This window comes from Anolis sagrei, chromosome X, assembly GCF_037176765.1.
Source record: "Anolis sagrei isolate rAnoSag1 chromosome X, rAnoSag1.mat, whole genome shotgun sequence".
In the NCBI taxonomy this organism is placed as follows: Eukaryota; Metazoa; Chordata; class Lepidosauria; order Squamata; family Dactyloidae; genus Anolis; species Anolis sagrei.
Window position 1 is genome coordinate 40703553 of NC_090034.1, and position 23822 is coordinate 40727374.

At 42.8% G+C, this 23822-nt stretch overlaps 1 protein-coding gene across 3 annotated transcripts in view; it reads left to right on the plus strand.

Moving 5' to 3' along the window:
* The window catches only part of SCARB1 (scavenger receptor class B member 1), a 53590-nt gene that overhangs the window by 13044 nt on the left and 16724 nt on the right, over nucleotides 1-23822 (plus strand). For all 3 annotated transcript variants that reach the window (XM_060785577.2, XM_060785579.2, XM_060785578.2), the window contains exons 3-9: nucleotides 3359-3500; nucleotides 6181-6384; nucleotides 11263-11358; nucleotides 11825-11940; nucleotides 13784-13950; nucleotides 14923-15041; nucleotides 23687-23760. In XM_060785577.2, the coding sequence (XP_060641560.2) occupies nucleotides 3359-3500; nucleotides 6181-6384; nucleotides 11263-11358; nucleotides 11825-11940; nucleotides 13784-13950; nucleotides 14923-15041; nucleotides 23687-23760 (918 nt within the window). The remainder of the gene's footprint in view (nucleotides 1-3358; nucleotides 3501-6180; nucleotides 6385-11262; nucleotides 11359-11824; nucleotides 11941-13783; nucleotides 13951-14922; nucleotides 15042-23686; nucleotides 23761-23822) is intronic.

Here is a 23822-nt window from a genome sequence, read left to right on the forward strand (position 1 = left end):
TCTTTGGATACAGTGTAGGATACAACTATTTTAATAAGTAGACACATAGAGGGGGACGCAGTAAATGGGCTGATATTCTGCAGGCTCTCATTTGTGAGGCTTTCTCTTGCCTAGCTCTGCACTGAGGTTCCCCTGACCAGCTTTGCAATTCAGAAGGCATCTCTGAAAGAATCAGAGCAGGTTAATTGAGGGGATCCTTAAAGACTTTCCAGAACTGCAAGCATCCAGCAAAATTGTTGCACGTGCTCATGAATTTCCCAGCAGGTTTAGCTGCCAGCATAATCTCAAGCTTGTTCTTGGTCTATGTTTGGTCTGTGTAGCTTCTTAGCATATTTTTGGGGTTTGGACATATGCATTGTCACCATGTACAGCGAAAGTAGGTGATGTAAAAGCTTCTTAACATAATTTCTTTTATTTCTTTCCCCCAGAGATTAGATGTAAAGTAATTTATCCTTCTTCCTGCCAAGACCCAAAGCGTCTGGATTAGCATGGCACATAGTGTAAAGGGTTATCCACTGAGCTGCTTAATCTGCCACACTCACATCACTGACATAGGGAAAACCAGTTATCCATTTTCTTGGAGGCTCTTTTCTTTCTTAACCATAGCGGATATTTCTGTGGCATTTGCCCCCTTGGTTTCAGTGCTGAGAGCAGACCTGTGTAGAAGATTCCAGATTGTTAGCACTTTTCTCCACTGAAACTTATAAGCAGACTTTAAGTGCAAGACTACTGAAGGGATCAGTCTCAGCCTGCTCATCCCCATTTAGAATTAATTCTTGAATATCCCATTCTGTACTGGCATTTTTTCAATAGCCGGTGACTTGTTTCATCCACCCTCTGCCTGGGGTGATGGGCGAGTAGCCTATAGTGATCTTAACTGCTGCTCCTTTGGGGTTGTTTACCAAGAGAGTGGGTTACAAGCTTTCCTCTGTGATACCTGCCAGGCTGAGTTCGTAGGGACTAGGGCAGAAGAAAGCCAGGAGTCAATATGTGGTGTTAATTACCCGAGGATGAGTGAGGATGAATTACCCGGCTCTGGAACTCTCTCCCGTTGGAGATTAGAGCTGCCCCTTCCCTCCTGACCTTTAGAAAGTTGGTGAAAACCTGGCTCTGGAACCTGGCATTTGATGAGTGAGTCAATAACCCTTGATCACACGGATGGATGGTGATGGATTGTGATTTTATTCAGATGACTTGGTCTTATGTAATTATATGACTGTATTTTAATGTGTTTTATATTAGAGTTTTATAGGATGTGATGTTTTAACTATTGTGTGTGAACCCCTCTGTTGTAAATCGGCCTGAGTCCCTCATCAGAGGTGAGAAGACCGGTATATAAAAGTTCTAAATAAATAAATAAATGTCCCATAGAATAAACCTGCTATAAATATAGTCTTTATTCCTATTATGGCAGACTATTAAAAAGCAAATTGCATTTTAAACTTCCTTCCAAAGTTAACGACACCACATCATAGAATTTATTGCACCCTAGAACTGTTTTGCTGGTTTTCTCCTCTTCAGTTCTGCAGCCAAGGTGAGGAATCACTTTCAGTCTGAGGGCCAAACTTAATTTAAGACAAGTTGAGAGTAGACACATTCCACAGGTGGACAGTGTCAAAAAATTTGAATATCTTTTACTTTGGCTCTGCCCACTAAGCATATAGGGCACAACCCATTTACGGAGGCTGGTCAACCATCCAGTGGCAGAGTCCTAGGCAAGAGAGTGTCCAGTGGTCTATGTGCTGCACTGTTTGCCAATTTTGTTAAAACTTTGCTGGCGAGCCATGAGGCTGGGTCTTTTTGTGTGTGTCTCTTTTGACCCTTGGAGAATCCCTTAAGGGACCTCAAGTGTGTAGGCAAATAGGACTGTGCTCATCTCAGGGGCACATTCACTACCTCTCCCGCATAAGAAACGCATACAGTGGCCTACATGGATTCCATGGCGATCACTCTCAATTTTTCCCACAGACAGTATTGTATTGGCCTAACCGAAGGACCCAGGATCAAATTACTTGCCTGTTACCCAATATCTTCTAGGAAGGATCTCCATGGGATTCTTTATGGTGGTGTTTTGACACTGTTTTTATCATGTTGGAGAATAATGAGTTTTATTGGTCATTATTTTTGATACTTTTATATCAAACAAAATCCTTTGGATTGGCAATTGAACGAGCACCTGAGAAGTCCCCATCAGAACATCTTAGGAAATGTCTGTAAAAAAAAAAAAGTGAGCCTAATTCCTCCTCCTGCTAAAGGCAGGTGCAAAATGGCAGCTTACCATTCAGATCTTAAGTCATGCACCCTTTTTGACTGGCGTCAGTTAATACACATCAGGGACTCATGCATGCAAGATGTACCCTGCCTTTTAGTCACCAGCTGTTCTCTGGTGAAAAAGAGCCCAATCCAAAGGGAAGAGTTTGGGTTCTATTCTTAGAAATTATTTATTTAAGTACGTATATTCTGCCTTTTAACCAAAAGAGTCTTTCTGAACGGTTTACAAAGATAAGGTTCCTGCCTTCAGGCTTGCGGTCTAAATTTAAAGACCTGGCGCATTAGAGATGGAGAAATGAAATTCATGGGATTGCCATATTTTGAGAGGTGACTTGAAGGCACATACACTCATAGGGCTATTCGAGGGGGGGGGGGTTGGGGCGGGGGGGCATCTATCAGTACCTCAGTCTGGGGCCCAGAGAGCCAAGGAAACTTTTCATGACAACGATACACTGTCATTCTTGGAGTATCGCCAATTCCACTTCCAGGCAGACATGTCCAGTGGATCAGAATCGGATTACATTGTGGTACCAAATATGTTGGTGTTGGTAAGTAAACTCACAACTCCTGTAAAATTCAGGCTGTCGTCCTACATCCACTACACTGGGATTAAAAACTATGTTGGAGAAAATTAATTCCTTACTCAAAAAGCTGTTTACTGCATATTTTATCATGCCCATATTATTCTACAAAGAAGAAAACACTACAACTTTAATGTTTCATGTTACACCATTATCTTTATTGGAAAGGCCTCATTGAGAACTGAAGGTCAAGGTCAGTGGACCTTAAGTTTGAGAGGAAACTGCAGACCAGGACAAAAAAGGGCACCAGGTTTCCTATCTTGAACTGAACCTGTGAATGAATTAAATGTTTCAGCCTGGTTTAGGATAAATGGTTATGTACTCCTGTAGGGAGTGGGTTGAACTGGTTCACCCTTGTTGTCTGTTTCACATATATGGTTTTATGGTTCTGAATGTTGGAAAGTCATTATTGGGGTTTCAACTGCAAGGAAAATTTCTCTCCAACTCGTCTCAATACAGGTAGTACATGTGACTGTTGATTTAGTCATGGTGTGTCTTCCTTGCAGGGAATATAGAGTGAAAGAGAACATAACTTTTCATGACAACGATACACTGTCATTCTTGGAGTATCGCCAATTCCACTTCCAGGCAGACATGTCCAGTGGATCAGAATCGGATTACATTGTGGTACCAAATATGTTGGTGTTGGTAAGTAAACTCACAACTCCTGTAAAATTCAGGCTGTCGTCCTACATCCACTACACTGGGATTAAAAACTATGTTGGAGAAAATGGCACCACAGGAGGATCTTACATTTCTTCAATACCTAAGGATTGCAAGAATTTTAAATATGCAGTGCTGACCAACATCAGAAATGCTCACTCAGCCCACTCCTACCCCATAGATTTTTTTATGAGGAAAAAGTGGAAAGGAGGAAAGCCTTGATTTTGATGTAAATGGCAGACCACCGTAAGATAGCTTAGCTTTTGCATCATTGTGCTAGATATTCTGCTCAGTACAAAAGGAGCCGCAGGTTCAGACATATAATTGCAGTGGTGTTAAGTAATTGATTTATTTTGAGGCATGTAAGCATAGAATTAGATACCTAATTTTGACTCTTAAGGTGATCTACTAATACAAGTGAGAAAAAACACCAGTTCACCATTTTCTGTGCAGTTTCCCCACATGACTTTTAATAGCCCCTCCAAAACAAGAAAACCTTTTTTGGAAGAGTTGAAGTACTTGCAATAGAAAACACCCAATTCAGCGAACAGAATTCTGTTCTGTTTGTAGAATGGAAATTGTAAGCCATAGAAACATACTCTCCCAACCTCGTACTCTACAAATATGCTGGATTACAATTTCCATAACTCCTAACCTACAACTCACACTTGCTGTACTGTGTTGGGATTAGTAGTCCAATATATCTGGACAGTACCAAGGCAGAGGAAGCTGCTGTACTTGATCAGATTAGGAAGGATTATGAAAGAATACCAATTCGAACCAGATTAGGAAGGAATACCAATTTGACTAGGTAGGTCTAATTGAATTAATTTGAGGAGATTAAGATACAGGAATTACTTCATTAGATAGTATAGCTATATATTCGCAATGCCTTACTTTCCAGAAGTTAATCTTACTCTTTGTGCTTTATTTAAGTATATACTTGGAAACAATTTCTGGGGAGATTGTTTCCAAATTCCAGTTTTGTTAAGTTTCACCTCAGAAAATCCTTTCATCAGGCCAAGACCCTTCAAAATTCTGCCTAGAAATGAAGTCACTAATCTATCTTTTTAAAGAAACATGAGCAACAATTGAGATTTAACATACACAAAAACAGATAAAAAATGTCCAGTCTACTGACATCTGGACAATGGCACTATCATTTACACTATTTTAATATCCTAGTGACACACTAATCCAGTAGAACACTTAATAAACCCTTCCTTTAAAAAGCCAACCCTGCTGTGTCTCAAGAATTATTCTCAGTCTGTTTTTAAACTTGTCAAGCAAGATTTTAAAGTGAACAGAAAGGAGCATTTTTAAATAGTGTTTAATAGCACAATTCCAAACACAGATAAAGAAATTCTTGCCTGTGGGGAGCCTGGTTGTTTTTTGTTTTTTGTTTGTTTTTGGGGGTGGGGGTGGGGGGTTGCTGACTTAAATTTCCTGGAGCACGTTTTCTGCTGCCCTGGAGACTTGCCATGGGTCCAAATGGCACGAAAGGAGATTCTACCTAAAGATTAGTAAGGACTTCCTAACAGTAAGAAGAGCTGTTCAACAGTGGGACTCTCTGCCTCAAAGTCGGGTGGAAACTCCTTCTCTGGAGGCTTTTATAAACAGGCTGGATGGCCATCTCTCAGGGGTGCTTTGATTGTGCTTTTCCTGCATGGCAGAATGGGGTTGGACTGGATGGCCCATGTGATCTCTTCCAACTCCGTGATTCTATGCTTCCAGGAGTCACTAGGAACTTATGTCCATGTTTATGCAATGCAGCTAATGTATGATGCGATAACCTGATCCTTATGGATACCATGGATTACTCAAAAGTAAAAAAACAAGAAAAAAAGGGGGGGGGGGTCTTAGAGCTAATCAGGTTTGAACTTTCCCTAGAAGCACAGGCAATTAAAACACGACTGTTGTACTTTGGATGTATCATGGCATCTCATTGGAAAAAATTATCATGTTGGTTAGCCTATAAAGGCCTAAACGATACTGGCCCAGTTTACCTGTCTGAACATATCTCCCTCTACAAACCATCAAGGACCTTAGAATTGTCCGGAGAGACCCTGCTCTCAGTCCCACAACCTTTGCAGTTGCGGTTTGTGGGGACAAGAGACAGAGCCTTCTCCGTGGTGGCCCCTCAGCCTGTGGAACTCCCTCCCTATGAGATCAGATCTGCCCCTTCCCTCCTAACCTTCTGGAAGAAACTCAAATCCTGGATGTGGGATCAAGTGTTTGTAGAAGGACAATGTTTTAATAGATGACTGGACTGTTTTTAGGATGATGATTTGAACTGGTGAACTGTTGTAATGCAATGTATATTTATAACTGTCTTAATTTGTACTAACTGTATTTTATGCTGTGTTTTCTTTTGTGTTGGCATTGAATAGTGCCTGTTGGTAGCCATCCTGAGTCCCTCTTCGGGGGTTGAGAAGGATGGGATATACATGTTCAAAATAAATAAGGTGGAAAACCATACTACAGGTAGATAAATTCAATCAGGGAAGTCCCAGCTCTAAGTCTGCCAAACCTGAGCTGGTCTGCTGATAACAGGCAGTCTCTAATCAATCGTCAGCTTGACTGTAAATAATGTCCTGCCCTCTGTTCTTTCTTTCCCACCCACCTCTTACTTTTCTCTGTTTTGTCTCTCCAACCCCCAACTCAGGGAGCAGCTGTCATGTTGGAGGATTTGTCCTTTCCTATGAAGCTGACTGTCAGCAGCACTTTTGCCCTCTTTGGGCAGAAAGCTTTCATGAACTTGACAGTGGGAGAAGTCTTGTGGGGCTATGACAACCCCCTCGTCGACTTCCTGAACTCCATCAAGCCGGGCATGATTCCATTCAAAGGGAAATTTGGTTTGTTTGCTGATGTACGTATGTATAAATGAACTAACAGATAAATATGGGAAGAAATGGTTTGAGGCTAGTGCAGGATTGTTGTTTACATTAAACATGAGGCATGTAAGCATAGCTTTGAAAAGTAAATTCTTCTACGTGGTGTCTGAAATCGCACATATGGATTATCTTTCGCGCATGTGCAGCTATTTGGAACCTTCTAGGCCTTTTCGGATTGAATCGTTTTGGTGGAGGCCCTGCCCACACTCCTCATTTACTGTAAATGCCCGTGGGCAGAGACTACACCTCCGTTCCTTTTTCCGCTGCTACCAGCAGCTTAGGAACCTCTCTCTAGTGTCTATTGTATCTATCTCTTTTTCTAACAGCTGACTTGGACTGTCTGACTATCCCTCTGGCTTACTCTGACTTACCTGTAATTGTAAACAGCTTGACACAGACTTCATACTGACTATTCTATTCTCTTCTGCCCGCTAACTCAAACTCCCTGATGACTCTTTGGACCATTCACAGGCCAATCTGATCATGAACACTTTCTCTTTTTTAAAGAAGTGTGGAGCCTGGAGGGGCAAACTCCCAGACTTGGATGGATATGCTATGTGCCATTTTTGCTTGGGGGAAAGCCATGTCCCACAGTCATGCCAAATCTGCCTAGCTTTTACCCCCCCCCCCCAAGTGCAACACAATAGGCCATCTTGCCTTAAGGCGCTCCTCTATTAACAGTTTTTGGCGCCATCGACTACTCGCCCCGCCAAGTGCTTGGCCTCAGATTGACAGGCTACCTGCCCAGGGCCACACCTTGGCCTGGGGCATTCAGTCCATCCTAGGCCACATGCCTTCTACCACGTCCGTGACGCAGTTCGTAAACTCAGATTACGCCCACTACAACACTGGTTTCTATGAGTATTTCACCCACTGGTCGACAGCCCAGAGGACCCAGCTGGATCCATTGCCTAAGGTCCTTCATTCCTTGTTCTGGTGGACGAGATAGTCGAACACCCATTCAGGGGTGCCATTCATACAGCCACGCCCCTCTTGGTGGGTGACGACAGATGCATCCCTCCAGGGCTGGGGAGCTCATCTTGCAGTGTCTCATGATTCGTGACCGTTGGTCCCTGCGAGAGAGATGTCACCACATTAGCTACCTAGAACTCTTGGTGGTGAAGGCCCTCAGTGTGTTCAAGACCTTGGTGACAAGACAAGTAATAAAACCGATAACAGACAACACAGCGGTAAAATTCTATGTCAACAAACAGGGCGAGGCACACTTCCAAGGCCTCCTCTGTCTCTCAGTGAGAATCTGGGAGTGGTGCATCTCTCAGAAAATCCTACTCTCCACCATCCACCTCCCAGGAGAGGAGAGTGTCTTGCCCAATACCCTCAGCAGGATGTCTTCGGCCAACCCTGGGTGACAATTACATTGCAGGGGTCAGCCCACGTTGGACCTCTTCCCGTTGTCACTGAACAAGTAGTGAGATCAGTTCTGTTGCTGGCTGCAATCCCAAGCTGTGCCAGGATGTCTTGGGGATGCCTTCCTGTTTACGTGGTCGCCAGGCCTACTTTACGCATTCCCACCAATAGCGCTGATAGACAGTACAGTGGCCAAAGCCATTTTAGACAGTGCAAGCTGTATTCTTATCACCCCGAGGTGGCCATGACAGCACTGATTTGCACCCCTTTTACACCTGTCGGAGAGTAAGTACCTCCGCCTATGCTCCAGCTCCAATCTCCTCATTATCCAGGGTGGCCTGGTCCATCATCTGGACCTACTTTTTCTCCTAGTCACAGCGTGGAGGATCCAGCCATGACACACCTCTTAGAGGCAGTCCAGTAGATAATTGGTGCAACCCAAAAAGCCACTATGAAGTGATCTTATGATTATAAGTGGTCCTATTTTCTGGATTGTCTCAGACCAACTGAACATGAACCGCTCACGGCCCCTATTTCAGTGATTCTGGACTTTTGGGTCCACCTCTCACAGAAAGGTGTCTCCCTTTCATCTCTTAAATGCTATCTAGCAGCCCTCACCTGGAATAGGAGAAGGAGAGGAGGCCCATCCTGTTTCCATGACCCATTAGTACAGCTTTTCCTTATGGGCTATAAGAACCTACATCCACCTAGTTTTCCACCACCTCCGTCATGGAGCCTGGAACTTGTTTCCTCTCAGTTGTCAAAACCACCTTTTGAACCTATGGCTTCTACTGACATAGTACACCTGTCTTGGAAGATGGCATTTCTTGTAGCCGTTACATCAGCCAGACGTGTCAGTAAGCTTTGTGCTCTCCGTGTTGACACCACTTACCTTGGCTTCCACAAGGAGAAAGTGGTGCTCCGGACTGACATCACCTTTTTTTTTTTTTTAAATTTGGTTTTGCGTTTCCACATGTCATAAGACATTTCATTGCTGGTCTTTTTCCAAACTCATCTTTGGAAGTCGCCTTGCATTTCCTGGATGTTAGACGGGCCCTGGCATTCTACGTTCAGGACAGCTTCATATAGAAAATGGGTAATTGAGGCTACTCCACAAGTACCGGAAGGATGCTATAGGCTTTCTGGTCTCCTCACAACACTTGCCGTCCTGGATTTTCTCGACAATCTGCCTCTTTCTAGCTCGCTGGAAGAGACCCACCACAGCAGTTTTCGACCCACTTAACGAGAGCTATTGCCATTGCACAAGCTTTCCGGAGGGGTATCCCCATTGATGAAATCTGTCGGGCCGCAACCTGGTCCAAGTCACTGATGTTTGCTGCACATTACAAGTTGGATGCCATGGTGAGGAAGGATGTAGCTTTTGCCATGGCAGTGCTGTTCTCCTGTGTGGCATGACCCTTCCTCTGAAGTTTAGTAGCTTGCTAGTCATCCATATGTGCAATTTCACAGACAGCATGAAGAAGAATGAGTTGCTTACCTGTAACTGTGTGGTGATCTGTGAAAGTGGTGATATGTGAAATTTGAACATCCCTACCTATCCTCCTGTCTTTGGTCATGCCTCTGTGCACTAGCTGCTGTTTCATGGCTAGGGAACTGAGGCATAGTCTTCGCCCACTGACATTTATGGTACCTGGAGAGCATGGGCAGGGCCTCCACCAAAATGTGTCACTCTGAAAAGACCTAGATGGTTCCAAATAGCTGCACATGTGCAGAAGATAACCCATATGTGCGAATTTCACAGATCACCACTCAAAGAAACACAGTTACAGGAAAGCAACTCATTATTTGGTCTGTTAATCATTGATTTAAAAGCCATTAAAATGGAAATGATCATTTAACATTGCAAAAAAAGGAGCTACTCCTTACAGGAAGAAATTAAAATAATAAGAAATATTAATTGTTACCACAAAGCCTTATGTTGTAGATATCTGAACAATTGAAATAACAATGATTACATATACTGTTTGAATTGTTAACAAGAACCTACAACCTAGGCTGGATCTACACTGCCATATAATGCAGTTTCAGCATCCAGATTAGCTGCATTGAATTGGTTTATATGCATCTATAGTGCCATATAATTCAGTTCAATGCAGTTAATATCCTTTTTGAAAGTTCATTATATGGTAGTGTAGATCCAGACTTAATTTGTGTCAAGCAGAAACCTATCTCGTTCCGGTAATCAGACTGGCCCCATTAAGTTTCACACTGTTCTTTGTACTTCTACCAATACAAGAAATCAGGATAGATTACTCTGGCTATAGCTCTTTAGAGGGCTTTGCCATCTCTTGCTGCTACCTGAGATTTTTTCTAGTGGTGGGACTGGGGACTGAACCCAGGACTTCCTGCATTTGATTCAGGGACTGTAGTGTTTTGTTGTTGCGTCTTTGCTTAGAAGGAAGAATGTGCTGAGTCTGGATTCCACTGTTCTTGCAATAATACAGAAGGAAGGGTTGTTCCACACATTGCATTAGAGAGAATTTCTATATGTTCATACCTTTTGGATACAGCCCAGGACAATTTAGCTTCATGACTGATAAACTGCTATCTAAGGCAGTCCACTATAGCTTTGCTTGAAGTCACAGCTGAGGAAATGCTTTTCATCCATAAGATGTTTCTAAAGTTTCTGGAACAGAACTACTCTTAACTACAGTTCTTTTACCTAACAGCCTAGATGAACATCAGTGGCAACAATGAGAAAATAGTTTCAATGTTCACTTGAAGCTTTCATCAAACAGTCAGACTTTTGATGTACTTAGCTTAGCCTTGTCTGTCTAGATAGACAACATGTCATAAATGCCTGAGGTTGGGTTTTTCCCTGACAAGGCTTAAAGCCAATTTTACTTAACTTGAGTTTCCTGAATGTTCCTTAACTTTCATTACAAAGAACTTCCTGACCATAAGAGCTGCTCAGCACTGGAACTCACTGCCTTGGGGTTTGGTGGAGGGTCCTTCTTTGAAGGTTTTTCAGCAGAGGCTGGATGGCCACCTCTTGGGAGTGCTCTGGTTGTGTGCTCTTATATGGCTGGAGGGGGTTGGACTGGATGGCCTCTTCCAACTCTGTGATTCTATGAGTCTCCGGCCAGTATGGTGGCTCACCACCTGGTCAGGGATGATGGACTCCAAGATGGTGAAAGGCTACAATTAATGCCTCTTTTGTTCTGGCTAAATCTTTTCAACTGGATATATCAGACTTTGACCCTTCTGGGTCAAAGCACATACACATCCTCTGTGCTGTGGCTCTTTCTATATGAGGCAATGAAAAATGGAAATATTACCTTTTTTGACTACAGAGCGGGGAACTGTCTGAATTGCATTTTTTACAAGCTCTGAGCTGAATGTGCATTTTTATTTGAGAGGTCAAAGTTTGCCCTCTTGTTTTTCATGCTTTCTGAAAAGTACTTGATTGGGGTACCTGTTGTACCTCAGTCAGGCACTCTATGTCCACTTATCTCCTGTTACAGTTCAACAACTCAAATACTGGCCTGTTCACTGTGTACACTGGCATGGATGACATCTCCAGAGCCCATATGGTGGAAACATGGAATGGATTAAAAGAGGTAAAAACTAAGTCACACTCTTAGTTTATTCCCTGTTCCTTCTTTTTCTCTCTTAAACACATAAAAATGCAATTACTCTTGTCCTCAGTTTTAATACATATTCTGGTTTCCCATTACCCTATAACTATTTTCTGTCCCATCAACTTACAAACCAGTATTGCAAAAATTCTACCAAAATAATAAGATTTACTGAAGCATCTGTCACCTCACAAATTCTGTGTTCTCCTCATCAAATCTGCCTCTGCTCCAGGTTATAATATTAAAATCCCAATCTTTATTATACAGTCACATTCAATCTTTATTAAAATCCATAACTGAGGTAGCTTGGATTGTACCCTGAAAAAAGAAGTGAATTCATTCGCTGATATCAAATTGGCAAATAAAGCCTACCCTCCCCCCAACTACATTGCAAAATGATGGGGTTGGTAAGGTTGCCTCTGTATTTTAGTGTTCACAATCCCCATAGGTGTCGTACTGGAACTCGGATCAGTGCAACATGATCAACGGAACGGCTGGAGAGCTGTGGCCACCTTTTAGAACCCCTTCCACACCTCTGCAATTTTACAGCCCAGATGCCTGCAGGTAAGTGAAGTCAAAATGGTTGCAACTTCTGAACTGGAATAATGTAATACTGATCTCGTCTAGAATTCTCATTGCGGTGTAGGACAGTAAAGAAGTGATTCCTCTTCCATTGGCTTCAACCTCTTTATATTTCGGCATCCCTTCTGTGTATTACTTAATCAATTAAGCCCAATTTCCCCCTTTTAAAAAATGGGCCGAGAAATATAAAAGGTTTCTTGCTGTTTCTTGAACTTCTTTTCAACCATAAAAGAGATCCCCTCATAATGGGTTCCCCATTTAAATTCTCTATTCTGATCCACCTCTGTGTGTTTTATATACTGCCTTTCTAGTGTCTTACATTCCTGAAAAAAAGCCATGTCACTACAAACTGATGCTGAATGTTCTAAAGAAGGGTCCTTTATCATTTGACTATAAAGGACAGGAGGAGGCAGCCTCTCTCTTGGAAAATGCTTTCAAATATTTCTACCCTTGTTTTTCAATTTAAAAAATTGCACAGTTGTAGAGTTTTAAAATTTGTGATATGAAAGAAAAAAAGGGCTGGGGAAAAATAGGAAAATCAGAATGTCCAGACACTACTACTTAATGTTTCATCCAGAGACAACGTACTTCATAAACTGGACTGTGTGAAAACGGCCTTTACCTCATCTGACCAAAGTCAACTGTCCATCAGTTGCATTGAGTGTATAGGAATTCTATTATTGCAGGGGCAATTTTTCTCATTTGCCGCACTCTTTAATTCTGGAAATCCTTACCATATCCTGTCCCATTCGAATCATCTGTCCCCAACCTAAATTAAACATACATTGGTATTTTCATGTAGTGGGATTAGTTTACTGTTTGATCTTTTATACCTTGCCTGCTTTCTTGCTAAAAGCTAATTGAGTAACTATTTGAATTACAATGTAGCCACAAAATCATGTGCCCTGTACTGTGGTTATTCCGTGAAGCACAATGGTGAATCCTGTGTCCTTCTAGATGTGTTTGAACGACAGTTCTCATCATGCCTCACCATTGGCCATACTGATGGCTGCTGATGTCCAAAAACATTTTAAAGCTGCAGATTCCTTAGTCCCTCTATGTTAAGGATTTGTTTATTTATTTATACGCATTGCATAAATAAGTATAAAACTCATAAAATATAGGGAACACAAATGGCTAAATAATTTTAGACCAAAAATGGGCAACGGCAACCACATTGTCTGTGGCTTTAAACAATTAATTCTTCACGAGGCAGGGCATGGTGGGCAAGCATACAGATGCAGAGTTGTTTGTTCTGCTCCGTAGTCGCACACGGTGGAGGATTCTTCTAGGTAGTGCCATTTTGCCAAGTTGCCTTTTGATCTGCCCACTCTGCTTCCGAGTCTGTTCAGCGACTTCCAAGTTGCCTATTCTTGGATTGCCCCTGGAGCAAGACCCTTGTGGGGGGGGGGGGGGATCCAGTTGGAATTGCCTGGTTTAGCTCAGAGGTATACTCTTGCTGTTGCTGGGGGAACATTAAGAGGAGTGATGGTTCTCATGAAGGTTTTCCTTGATTTGAGTCTACTGGGAGGAGGCTGATAGCCATGCAGTGAGTGGCTTTCACAGTGTTCAACCTTATTTTTCTCACAGTTAGCAGCAACTTCCTGTCACACATTGTGAGAGGAGGGGTTATGTTAAGGATAAAAATGGCCATTTCAGGATAAGGTGGATTAAAAGGGTAACAGTCTTAAATGAGAGGGAGAGAGGGAATAGTCTGGTGGCACCTGAGATGTTGAAGCATGGCTTGATGGCATGATGTGTTGAAGTATTTCTTTCTTTTCTATGACTTGGGTAACCTCAATCTCTTGGGAATCACTGTTTTCAGATCGTTGACTTTAATCTTCAATCAAACTAGAGAATTCAAAGGCATACCTACATACCGGTATTTAGCACCAAAGACCTTGTTTGCCAATGGGACAGATTACCCACCCAATGAAGGCTTCTGTCCATGCATGCAGTCTGGAATTCAGAATGTCAGCTCCTGCCGCTTAAGTACGTCTGCCCTGAGTATTGATTTTCTTGTGAAAAGACAGAGCAAAGTCTAAAATGTGACATTGTCACCCTGGTGACCCTTGGGGAGCAGATGGCAAAAAATGAAAACTGGATGTCATGACACCCTTAGGCTACAACTGACACTCCCCGAGCCTCCAGCTCCTGCTTTTGGTTGAAATCACATAAAACAGCTGAAAACATTTTCAAAGCTTTGTGTGTGTGGAGAGGGGGGGGGGGGTCCCTACCCGGAAGCAGAAGAATTCCCCTGCAGGCAGCCCAAAAGATGTTAAGGAATGATAAGACACCATGTTGCTGTCCTACAGCAAGGCTGAAAGACAAGCCCCCCCCCCCCTTCCGAAAGGATCTTAGAATTTCAGCCATCTCCTATAGGTAGTTCAGACTTAATGTTATATTATAGAAATTAACTTTGTAGATAACATGCTCTCTCTTGCTTTTTTAAAAATAAGCTAGTTTCTAATCCTCATGATTGCTGCAGTTTTGCACTTATCACTCTCTTGGCTAAGTATTGCATTTTGATTTCAGAAATAGAGAAGTGGAGATAGTGAGGTGATCTAGAGCTGGACTTCTTAAACATTTCCACTCGTGACCTCTTTCCACCCAAGAATTTTTTACATGACCCTAGGTTTATAAAAATAAAACATTTACTGATAACAAATCAGCATTTGCAAGACTTGCTGAACAGACAGATTTTCTTTTTTTATAAAGTACACCAGACACATCTTCTGCAGAGTCCACTGTAAACCCTGCATCACAGCTTCATGTAAATCTTAAAAAGCCCCTACTTTTACTGTTGACAGTTTATTTATGGGGGGGGGGGGGCAGCACTGAGCTCAGGAGACCCTATTTGGAGTTGGGACCCACCGTTTAAGAAGCAGAAACCTAAAGAGCTTTCTCAAAAGAGTTTATTTTTCTTCTGCATATCATTTCTTGTTTTTTGTCTTCTTTAAAAAGATGCACCTGTATTTATTTCCCACCCTCATTTCCTCAATGCGGATCCATCCCTCCAGGAGGCAGTGGGTGGTCTGCATCCCAATGAAGAAGAACATGAACTTTTCCTGGATCTGCACCCGGTAAGTTTAAGATTTGGTGTTCATTCTTTTTCTTAGAGTCAGTATGATAATGGGACACCCCAGTAAGTAACTTGCTTTATCAGATTGACATTTTAATACATTTTGGGAGGGTACACTGCTCATTCCCAGTCCAGATGAGGACAAAGTCTCCTACCGTTGCCTGCAGTGCAGACTAAGACGTCATAGGCCTCCTGGCAAGAAAGCTTTTTCAGTGGTGGCCTCCACCCCAGCTCAAGCATGGTCACCAGATGCTTATATAGCCGTCTTTTCAACACAAATATAAGACTTTTAAATTTTCCAAGGCTTTTAGAATGCTTGGTCCTTGGAGCATCATGGTGTTTTAGTTGTTGCCTTCCTGACAATGTTTCTATTGTGTTGGTATATCTACTAATTGCTTAAACTTACAGCTATGCACCTTTGTATACTTCAAATAAGCCTCTGCATTCTGCAGTTACAAGTCATAACATGTTCCTTTAAAAGGAACCAATTTGTAATGATATTTGCTTGGAACCATATCTAATCTGCTGTCCACTTGTATTGCGTTTTATGGCTTACTGCTTGCTGAGAATTCCATAGTACAAGGATATTTCTAATTATTGCACTGATTAAACTGGCTTTAAAACCATAAATCAATTAGTACTGATAGTTTCTGAAGCTGTTAGACAGCCACCCTTACCCTTGGAAAGTGTGTGTGAGAGGAGGGAAGGAATTGGTGCCAAGATGAGCATTTTCTTTCCAAATGCAGAGATTTGATAGCCAGCCTAATGAGGACCAAGTTACACTTAGCCAGACTTCAAGATCTAGAAAGTAGTCCCCAGTCTTTGCTTGATGGGTTAGTGTTTCGACCATTGATCTTTCTGACTGTGTATGAAATAGCTTGGTAAACACCTTAAGTTATCAGTTGCTTCTCAAAGAGATCCAGTTAGCAATAAATTTGGATGAAAAGAAGGACACCCAGTAACTTTTTGGGCATTTTCCTAGACCCATGGGAAACCAGAACATTATTTATCAAAAGAACTGACCGATTAATGTGTACTTCTGCTGGCACTTCACAGTACAGACATTTGCATTTGGTAGGAATCTGATTTGTGGATGACAGTCTCCATTTTGATTGATGTCTGTTCCAATGTATAGAAAACTTGAACAATTTAAATGTCTTTGTCATCAGTTTTAAATTTATGTAAATCCTCTCTGATTTACAGTAGAATTTAGATGGATACTCTCTTGACAGCTTAAAAACAGTCCTATTGGTTCCTGCTGATTTATTTTTTCCAGGTGCTTTGAGAATAGCTTCCACTTTACTTTCTAAAATAGTTGATTCCTCGTCAAGTTGGCTCCTTGAAGAAATTTGTTATCCTTTAACCTCTTCTGCATAGTTAGTTCTTCAGCCTATTGCTTCCATCTTTTTATCATGTCCTGATTATTGAATGGGTTCTTCTGATGGGCCATACAGTATCCTTATTTTTGGTTTACAATTCTCTTTGATTTCTCAGAACATATAGAAGAGGTCACTTACTTTTCCTTAACATTGTCTTCTATTTCTTAGTACTGATTATTATAATATTTTCCTTAATGGGGATTCCTACGATCTCTGGGAGGGGGAGGTATGACGGTAGGCGCAGGCCGAATACTAGAGGGAGGTTGAGTCGGCGGGAGACTCGGCCCCCCTCTGACCTGTGGCCTATCCCCAGGTACATCTGTGACAGGCAACCAGTTTTCTCCCCTCCTACTCTGGTGTTAGTGAATGCTAGGTCCATAAGGAACAAAACTGCTACCATCAGGGATTTTCTTAATGATCAGGGAGCTGACCTAGTGTGTATTACAGAAACTTGGATCCAAGAGGGGGATGAGATCCTACTCCAGGAACTAACATCTCCAGGTTATGCAATCACTCACCAGATGCGGACTGGGAGGCGGGGGGATGGGGTGGCTATGCTCGCCCGAGAAAGTTTTTCTCTTAGGGCAGTCCCTGTGCTGAGCATCCCTGGCATTGAAAGTGTTGGCCTGGTGTGGGATTCCTGTGAGATCATAGCCTTTCTGCTGGTGTACCGTGCACCTAGCGCACCAGCAGACAGCCTATCCCAACTGCTTGAGACTGTGTCGGAGTGGTCCTTGAGGTTCCCCAGACTTATCGCCTTAGGGGATTTCAATATCCACGCTGATGCAGACTCTTGTTCATTAATTGCTGTGGACCTAGTGTCTACCATGGAGACACTAGGACTCTTGCTTTGTAGTACTGGGCCCACGCATCGGGCGGGACACACGCTAGATTTGATTTTCAGTGCAGGAATTCAAGTGACCCAAGCCTCCCCAATAGAGGTTCCATGGTCGGATCACTGCGCCCTGAGAGTCCGGTTGGAGCATGCCTACCCACGCTGCAAGGGCGCCGAGCCAATTTGGGCTCGCCCAAGGAGACTTATGGAACCCAGTAGGTTCCGGAATGCTCTGAGGGATCTGGAGCCTGCCAACAACTCGATCGATGTGCAGGTGGACACATGGAACATCAGGCTATCCAATGCACTCGACGAGATCGCCCCTAGACGCCCTCTCAAATCCTGCCGAAATCGGTCTCCTTGGTTCACCGAGGAACTTCGACTGATGAAGTGGGAAAAGAGACGGCTGGAGGGCGTGTGGCGAGAACTCCATGACGGAGCATCGAGATCAGCTTATGAGGCATTTAGGGAGTCCTACGAGCATGCTATCACCGAGGCAAAGCAAGTATATTATGCTTCTTTGATAGTGTCTGCGAGCTCACGCCCAGCAAAATTGTTCAAAATAATTCGATCTCTAACGACGGTTCCTACCATCCCAAAAAGTGGTGATCAGGCCCCTTCAGCCGAGGTTTTTCAGAGCTACTTTGCAGACAAGATCTCGCTACTTCGCCGGGACCTCCCCGCTACAATTGATACAGTGAGAGAACTTGAGACTCTGTGGCCACTTGCTGGGCCTATCCTCAACCGGTTCATCCCGCTGGACGCAGGGGCTGTCGATAGGCTCATAGCTGCAGCTAGACCGACCACTTGCTCCCTCGATCCGTGTCCCTCTTCGTTGGTGAAATCCTGCTTGGAGGGATTACGCGACCCTCTGTTGTAGATTATAAACAGCTCCCTTGAGCAAGGAGTTTTTCCAGAGGGTTTAAAAGAGGTGGTGGTCTCTCCCCTGCTGAAGAAACCAGATTTAGATCCTTCGGTTCCCTCCAGTTACCGCCCAGTTTCGAATCTCTCGTTCCTGGGCAAGGTGATTGAGAGGGCAGCAGCGGAGCAGTTGCAGCAATTCCTAGACGACACAGCCGGACTAGATCCCTTCCAGTCCGGCTTCCATGCGGATTACTTTCGATGCCAGCTTGACCAGGGCGGGTCGGCGCTGTTTGTGTTATTGGATCTCAGCAGTATTTGACACAGTCGATCACAATCTTTTGACCCACCGCCTTGCTGTTGCTGGAGTCATGGGGACAGCTTTAAACTGGCTGTTCTCCTTTCTTCACAACCGTGGACAGCGAGTGGAGAGGGGAGGCCTGGTTTCTGAGAGGTCCCCTCTGTCTTGTGGGGTTCCTCAGGGGGCCAGTCTCTCCCCTCTGTTATTTAACATCTATATGCGACCACTTGCTCAGCTGGTTCGAGGTTTTGGGCTTGAGTGTTATCAGTACGCCGATGACACTCAGCTGGTGCTGAAGATGGAAGGCCGACCGGACTCTGTACCTGATTGTTTCCATCAGTGCCTCGAGGCCGTTACTGGATGGTTGCGTGCCAGCAGGTTGAGGGTGAATCCAGCAAAGACGGAGATCCTATAGCTGGGACGACTGGGCAGTGGGGACATCCAGCTGCCTACCCTGGATGGAGAGGCACTACGCCCGTCAGCATTGGTAAAGAGTCTGGGAGTCCTTTTGGACCCTCTGCTGACGATGGAGGCCCAGGTCTCCACCATTAGCAGAGCCGCCTTCTTTCATCTGCGGCAGGTTAGACGGCTGGCCCCCTACCTGTCCAGGGACGACCTAGCTACGGTGATCCAGGCCACGGTCATCTCAAGACTGGACTACTGTAACACCCTCTACATTGGCCTTCCTCTGTCGGCGATCCGGAAGCTCAAGTTGGTACAAAATGCAGCTGCTCGGCTTCTTGCGGGAATTCCGATGAGATGCCACATAACCCCAATCTTACTACAGCTACACTGGTTGCCAATTGAGCACCGGATCACTTTCAAAGTGATGGTACTCACCTTTAAGGCCTTGCATGGTCTGGGGCCAATGTATCTGAAGGACCACCTCACCCCCTACCAACCCCAGAGATCTCTCCGTTCTGAGGACCAAGATCTATTGGAAGCCCCCAGTGTCAAGACTTTGCGTCTAACAGCAACCAGATGCAGAGCCTTCACAGCAGTGGCACCATCACTCTGGAATACTCTGCCACCTGAAGTCCGTGCCTTGCGGGACTTACCAGCTTTCCGCAGGGCATGTAAGACATACCTGTTTCGACAGGCTTTTAATGTTTGATAGTGTTGTTTTTAAATTGTTTTAAATGCTTTTAAATTTTGTTAGATTTTAGCTATTCTTGTAAGCCGCTCCGAGCCCCAGGGGAGTGGCGGCATATAAGTTTAAATAATAAATATAAATAAATAAATCACTACATATGAGTCACTGAACATCTATTTCTATCACATTTAACTTTTCTTTATCTGTCCTTCAGTGCAATAATATAATACAATAGTATAATAATAAACGTAAAGTAATTTACATTATGGAACTTTCAGGTGTTCAGTGAATGGTGAAATAGCTGTAGTTTAGAATCTAGTTGGTCCCAAGTTCAATATCTGATGTCTCCACATTGGGTTACAAAAGAATGTTGCCTTGAAACCAAATATTTTTTTCTGGTATATCCTTAACAACAAAGCACATACTGTCTGGCAGATGTTGAAACTGCAGCAAGAGGCCTCAGTGGGAAGCATATCATGACTGACCTTTGAGCTTTTGTGCTGTACTAATTCAGATAATCCTAGATCTAATCCTAAATCAGGAGATTATTTTTAACACACTCCTGTTCTGATGATTATAAGTTTTCTTCTTTTAGAAAAATATCTTGATGTAATGGTTAAACTTGGGAAACTGCCCTTTCCCCAAAAAGCCTTGCTTAGCATTTTAGATTTGTAGCAAAACTGTAATGCGAGGGACTGAGCTTGTGGCTAATTCAAGGCTACCTTGTGAACTTCACAATGATTGGCACAGGGCTAGGCCTACCCTGAAGCCAAGAGAGGCAATGTCAGCATCTGCCAGACAATATGTGCTTTGTTGTTAAGGATATACCAGAAAAATGTTTGTAATTAATACTTCTGGTTACACTTGTTCTGCTGACTTTTGCTGTATGAAATCAATCCAGTCTTAGTTTTGAGAGAAAGGCAGAGTCCAAACCAAATACATGTAAATGGGAGTCTGTGCTTGAAAAAGAAATGTCTACAATAGAACGTCTCTTCACCTGATCAAATCAGGATGGTTTTGCATGGGATCAGAGAAGTCATGAGTTAGTGCCAAACAAGCTTTTCTGGGAAAGAGAATTCAGCCTGGGCATTAAAACACCTTGATTGAATCCTTTAAAGATTTGAACTTGGACCTTCCCACATTCCAGTAGTCTTGTCACTGGATATAGGATGACCATAGTAAACACTGATAAAGGCTCCCGCACCTTTAAAATTTGTATAGAAGAGGAATTTTCAGCAGGAATTGCTTGTTACCCAGCTGTTTGACAGACAACCTATGCCAAAATTGCCTCTTTTACACAACAGTTACAGATACATTTTTTGGTTACGCAACTGTAGTGGGATATCTTGCCTAAGGCCTAAAATAGCAGCTGATGTCTGGCAGCCATGTTAGCTAAGTGACCTCTTGATGTCCAAAATGACAAATTTCCCCAGCCCTGGTGACCTGTCAGTATATACATTTACAACTTTTAGTACCAGAAGTTGTTATCTTATACACTGACAAGCCTGGTCACTAGGGGTAGGGAAAGCTGGTCCAGAGCTTGAATTTGCAGAGAATGAGGCCTCTGCAAGCTGCTTAAGAGGGTTAGCTGCAACCCAGGCCCCCATCTTCACAGGCCTGGAAAGAGTAGGGTAAAAGAGGGGGTGACTAGAAAACACAGACCAAAAATGTGTGCTTGATCGCGAGACTGCATGAAAAACACATGATAAAAAGATTAGCATAATATCCAATATTGGGCAAAAAATGTGCTTCTGCAGAGCACAATATCCCAGCACTCCCAAGAAACTAGACTTCCTTGCAATACACTAGTACAGACTGCTCCAGAACTTATCCTCATTTTAAACTCCCGAAGCTGCTGATGAAGGATGTAGACAAATGGAGCCACAGACACACAGGTAGCTCAATAGAAGCATGAAAAGAAAGCAACTCCCATGACAACAGCCATTCCTTTGTTCTCATATTTTTGAAAAGAAACAGAGTTTGAATTTACACAGTGGGCACCAGCATGCAGGCAAGTGATCCCAAAGGGAAACAGAGTTCAAGAGGGCAAACATAAAAGCACTGGAGAGAAAGCCAGGAGAGACGACCACCAGGAATCTGTTTGTGTACACATTGTTATATCTGCATCAGGACATTAGCGTTCATAAGCATTGGCAAAATACTTATCAGGTGCAGCACGTCTTAGAGTGTCATTTGGGGTGGGGTGGGGGGATTAAAATAAAACTTCCGGAGAATGTCCCGTATCTTTCACGGTTCCCTTCAGTCCACATTAACCAAACCTTTCTGGACGCCATGAGACCATTTCGTGGGACTAATGGCTATGAGTAAGGACTCTCCTTAAAGTTCCAGGATTTTTAATCTCACTTCCTTACTCCAGATTAAGTGGTTGTCTGAAAGGGCCCCAGATTCTGCCCTGGTTTGTTTTGAGTTTTTTTTCTCTTGCACACAGGCTAAACCATTATTTTCAAAATGCCTTCTATTGTTGATTCACGTGACTAGAATCTTTGTTTGTTCTGTGCCACTACTGTTTGTCATTTTCTCTTTTCTCAATATGACTACCGTTGCTTTAATTACATTACTGAAATGTGAAGAGAAAGTGGAATAAAATGTAGCAATAAATCAATTAAATGGCTATCCAGAGAATGAAGCAACTTGTTGGTTTAAATGTTTTGTGTTAGCTGGTAATTCCACTTCATGAGCTAAAATACCTTACAGTTGTTTTTGTTGCTGCTGCTGTTGTTGTCATTCGACAGCTGGTATTTTATGCTGATTGCTTATATCTCAGCCTTGGTTTTCCTGATTTCTAAAACAGGAGAACTATAGTCATTGGTTGGCTTCAGCCAAGTCTTGACATAGTCTTTTGTTCACAGTTCTAAAATGCAGATTGTCTCAGTGCATAATATGGCTCAGGCCATAGTAGATAATTAGCTCAGTTTTGTAAATGGCTTTGGCTGATGGACCTTGGTGCTCTGGGGCGAAAAAGCCACCAACACATCAATAAAACAAAGTAGACATGGAAGCCTGAGCTGAAGAGCATGGAAATGTCCTTCTTTGGACTGCAATTCCTTACATCCTTATGCTAATATGGCCAGTGGAAATTCTGGAGGTCGCCGTTCTAATAGAGAACAGTCCCAAGATCTCCTGAAATGAACTTATTTCTCAGAGAAAACAACGGAATTGTAATCTTTAAAAGCAGAAGTTGCAGTCACTGACAAAAACCAGTGTCAGCACATTTGGGACTTGGTCAGCATTCATTTGTTTTCAAGCTTCCAAAATTTGGTTCTGTTATTTTTATTGCCCTGGAGCCTAGGGTGATTGTGCCATCTGTTGTGTTGAAAGAAGAAAATATTGTGTAACCTTTTTCCTGTTATGCCTATCATAAAAGAAGAGCCATAATAATAAAACTTGTTGTTTAAAATAAGAAGATAAGAAACGCACTATATTTTTACAACTCAGTCTCATGGCATGTGCTGGGAGATGTCATTCCATACTTCTAGTGGAAGGTGAAGATTGCCTCTTGATGTTCAAGTGAGTGACAAATAGATCTCAAAAACAATCCATAAAAAGTTAAATTGTGCAAACTAGCTGATGAGGAATGTGTGGCCCATCAGATGTTGTTACAGTACACCTCTCAGCCATAGCCACTTAGCAAGTGCTATGGGGCAATGGGACTTGTCCTTTTCCATAGTTTTGGTCCTAAATTAAGATCTGTAGCAAAGTTCTTCTAGATGTCCTTCCTTAAGAAGAGATACATCTGTTAACCAGAGTGGAACTTTTTAATGCAGGCTCCTCATTTGTTCTTCCATAGAGGTATGGATGGCATCTAGTTCTAATTTAGGCTGTAAGTTGAATTCCCTCCTGAAATTTGAAGTTCACCCATCATTATTCCCAACATGTGGTCTGCCTTTCAGGTTGTGAGGATTTAAAAAGAGACCCATATGTACCTCATAATCATTCTCTTTGGATACTGTGTTATGGCCATTCTTTCACCAAGACTTCAAACAATTACGTCGTTATGCTGTGTTGTGTTTTCCAAATACTGTTGTTCTCTCTAGTTGCCTTAAAAAGGATTTTATTTAGTGTATTATGATTTGCTTTTGAAGGCAGTTGAGTGGAAAAGCAACATGAAAAAATACTATTTTTTAAAAAAGTGATCTATTTTTCTGTTCTAATGCAGATGACTGGCATTCCTATGAAATGTTCCATAAAACTGCAGCTGAATATTTTTATGAAGCAAGTCTCTGGGATACTGTAAGTAGTATAAACTTGATATTGATGCCACACTTGTTACGCAGAGGAGTTCAGTACACTCT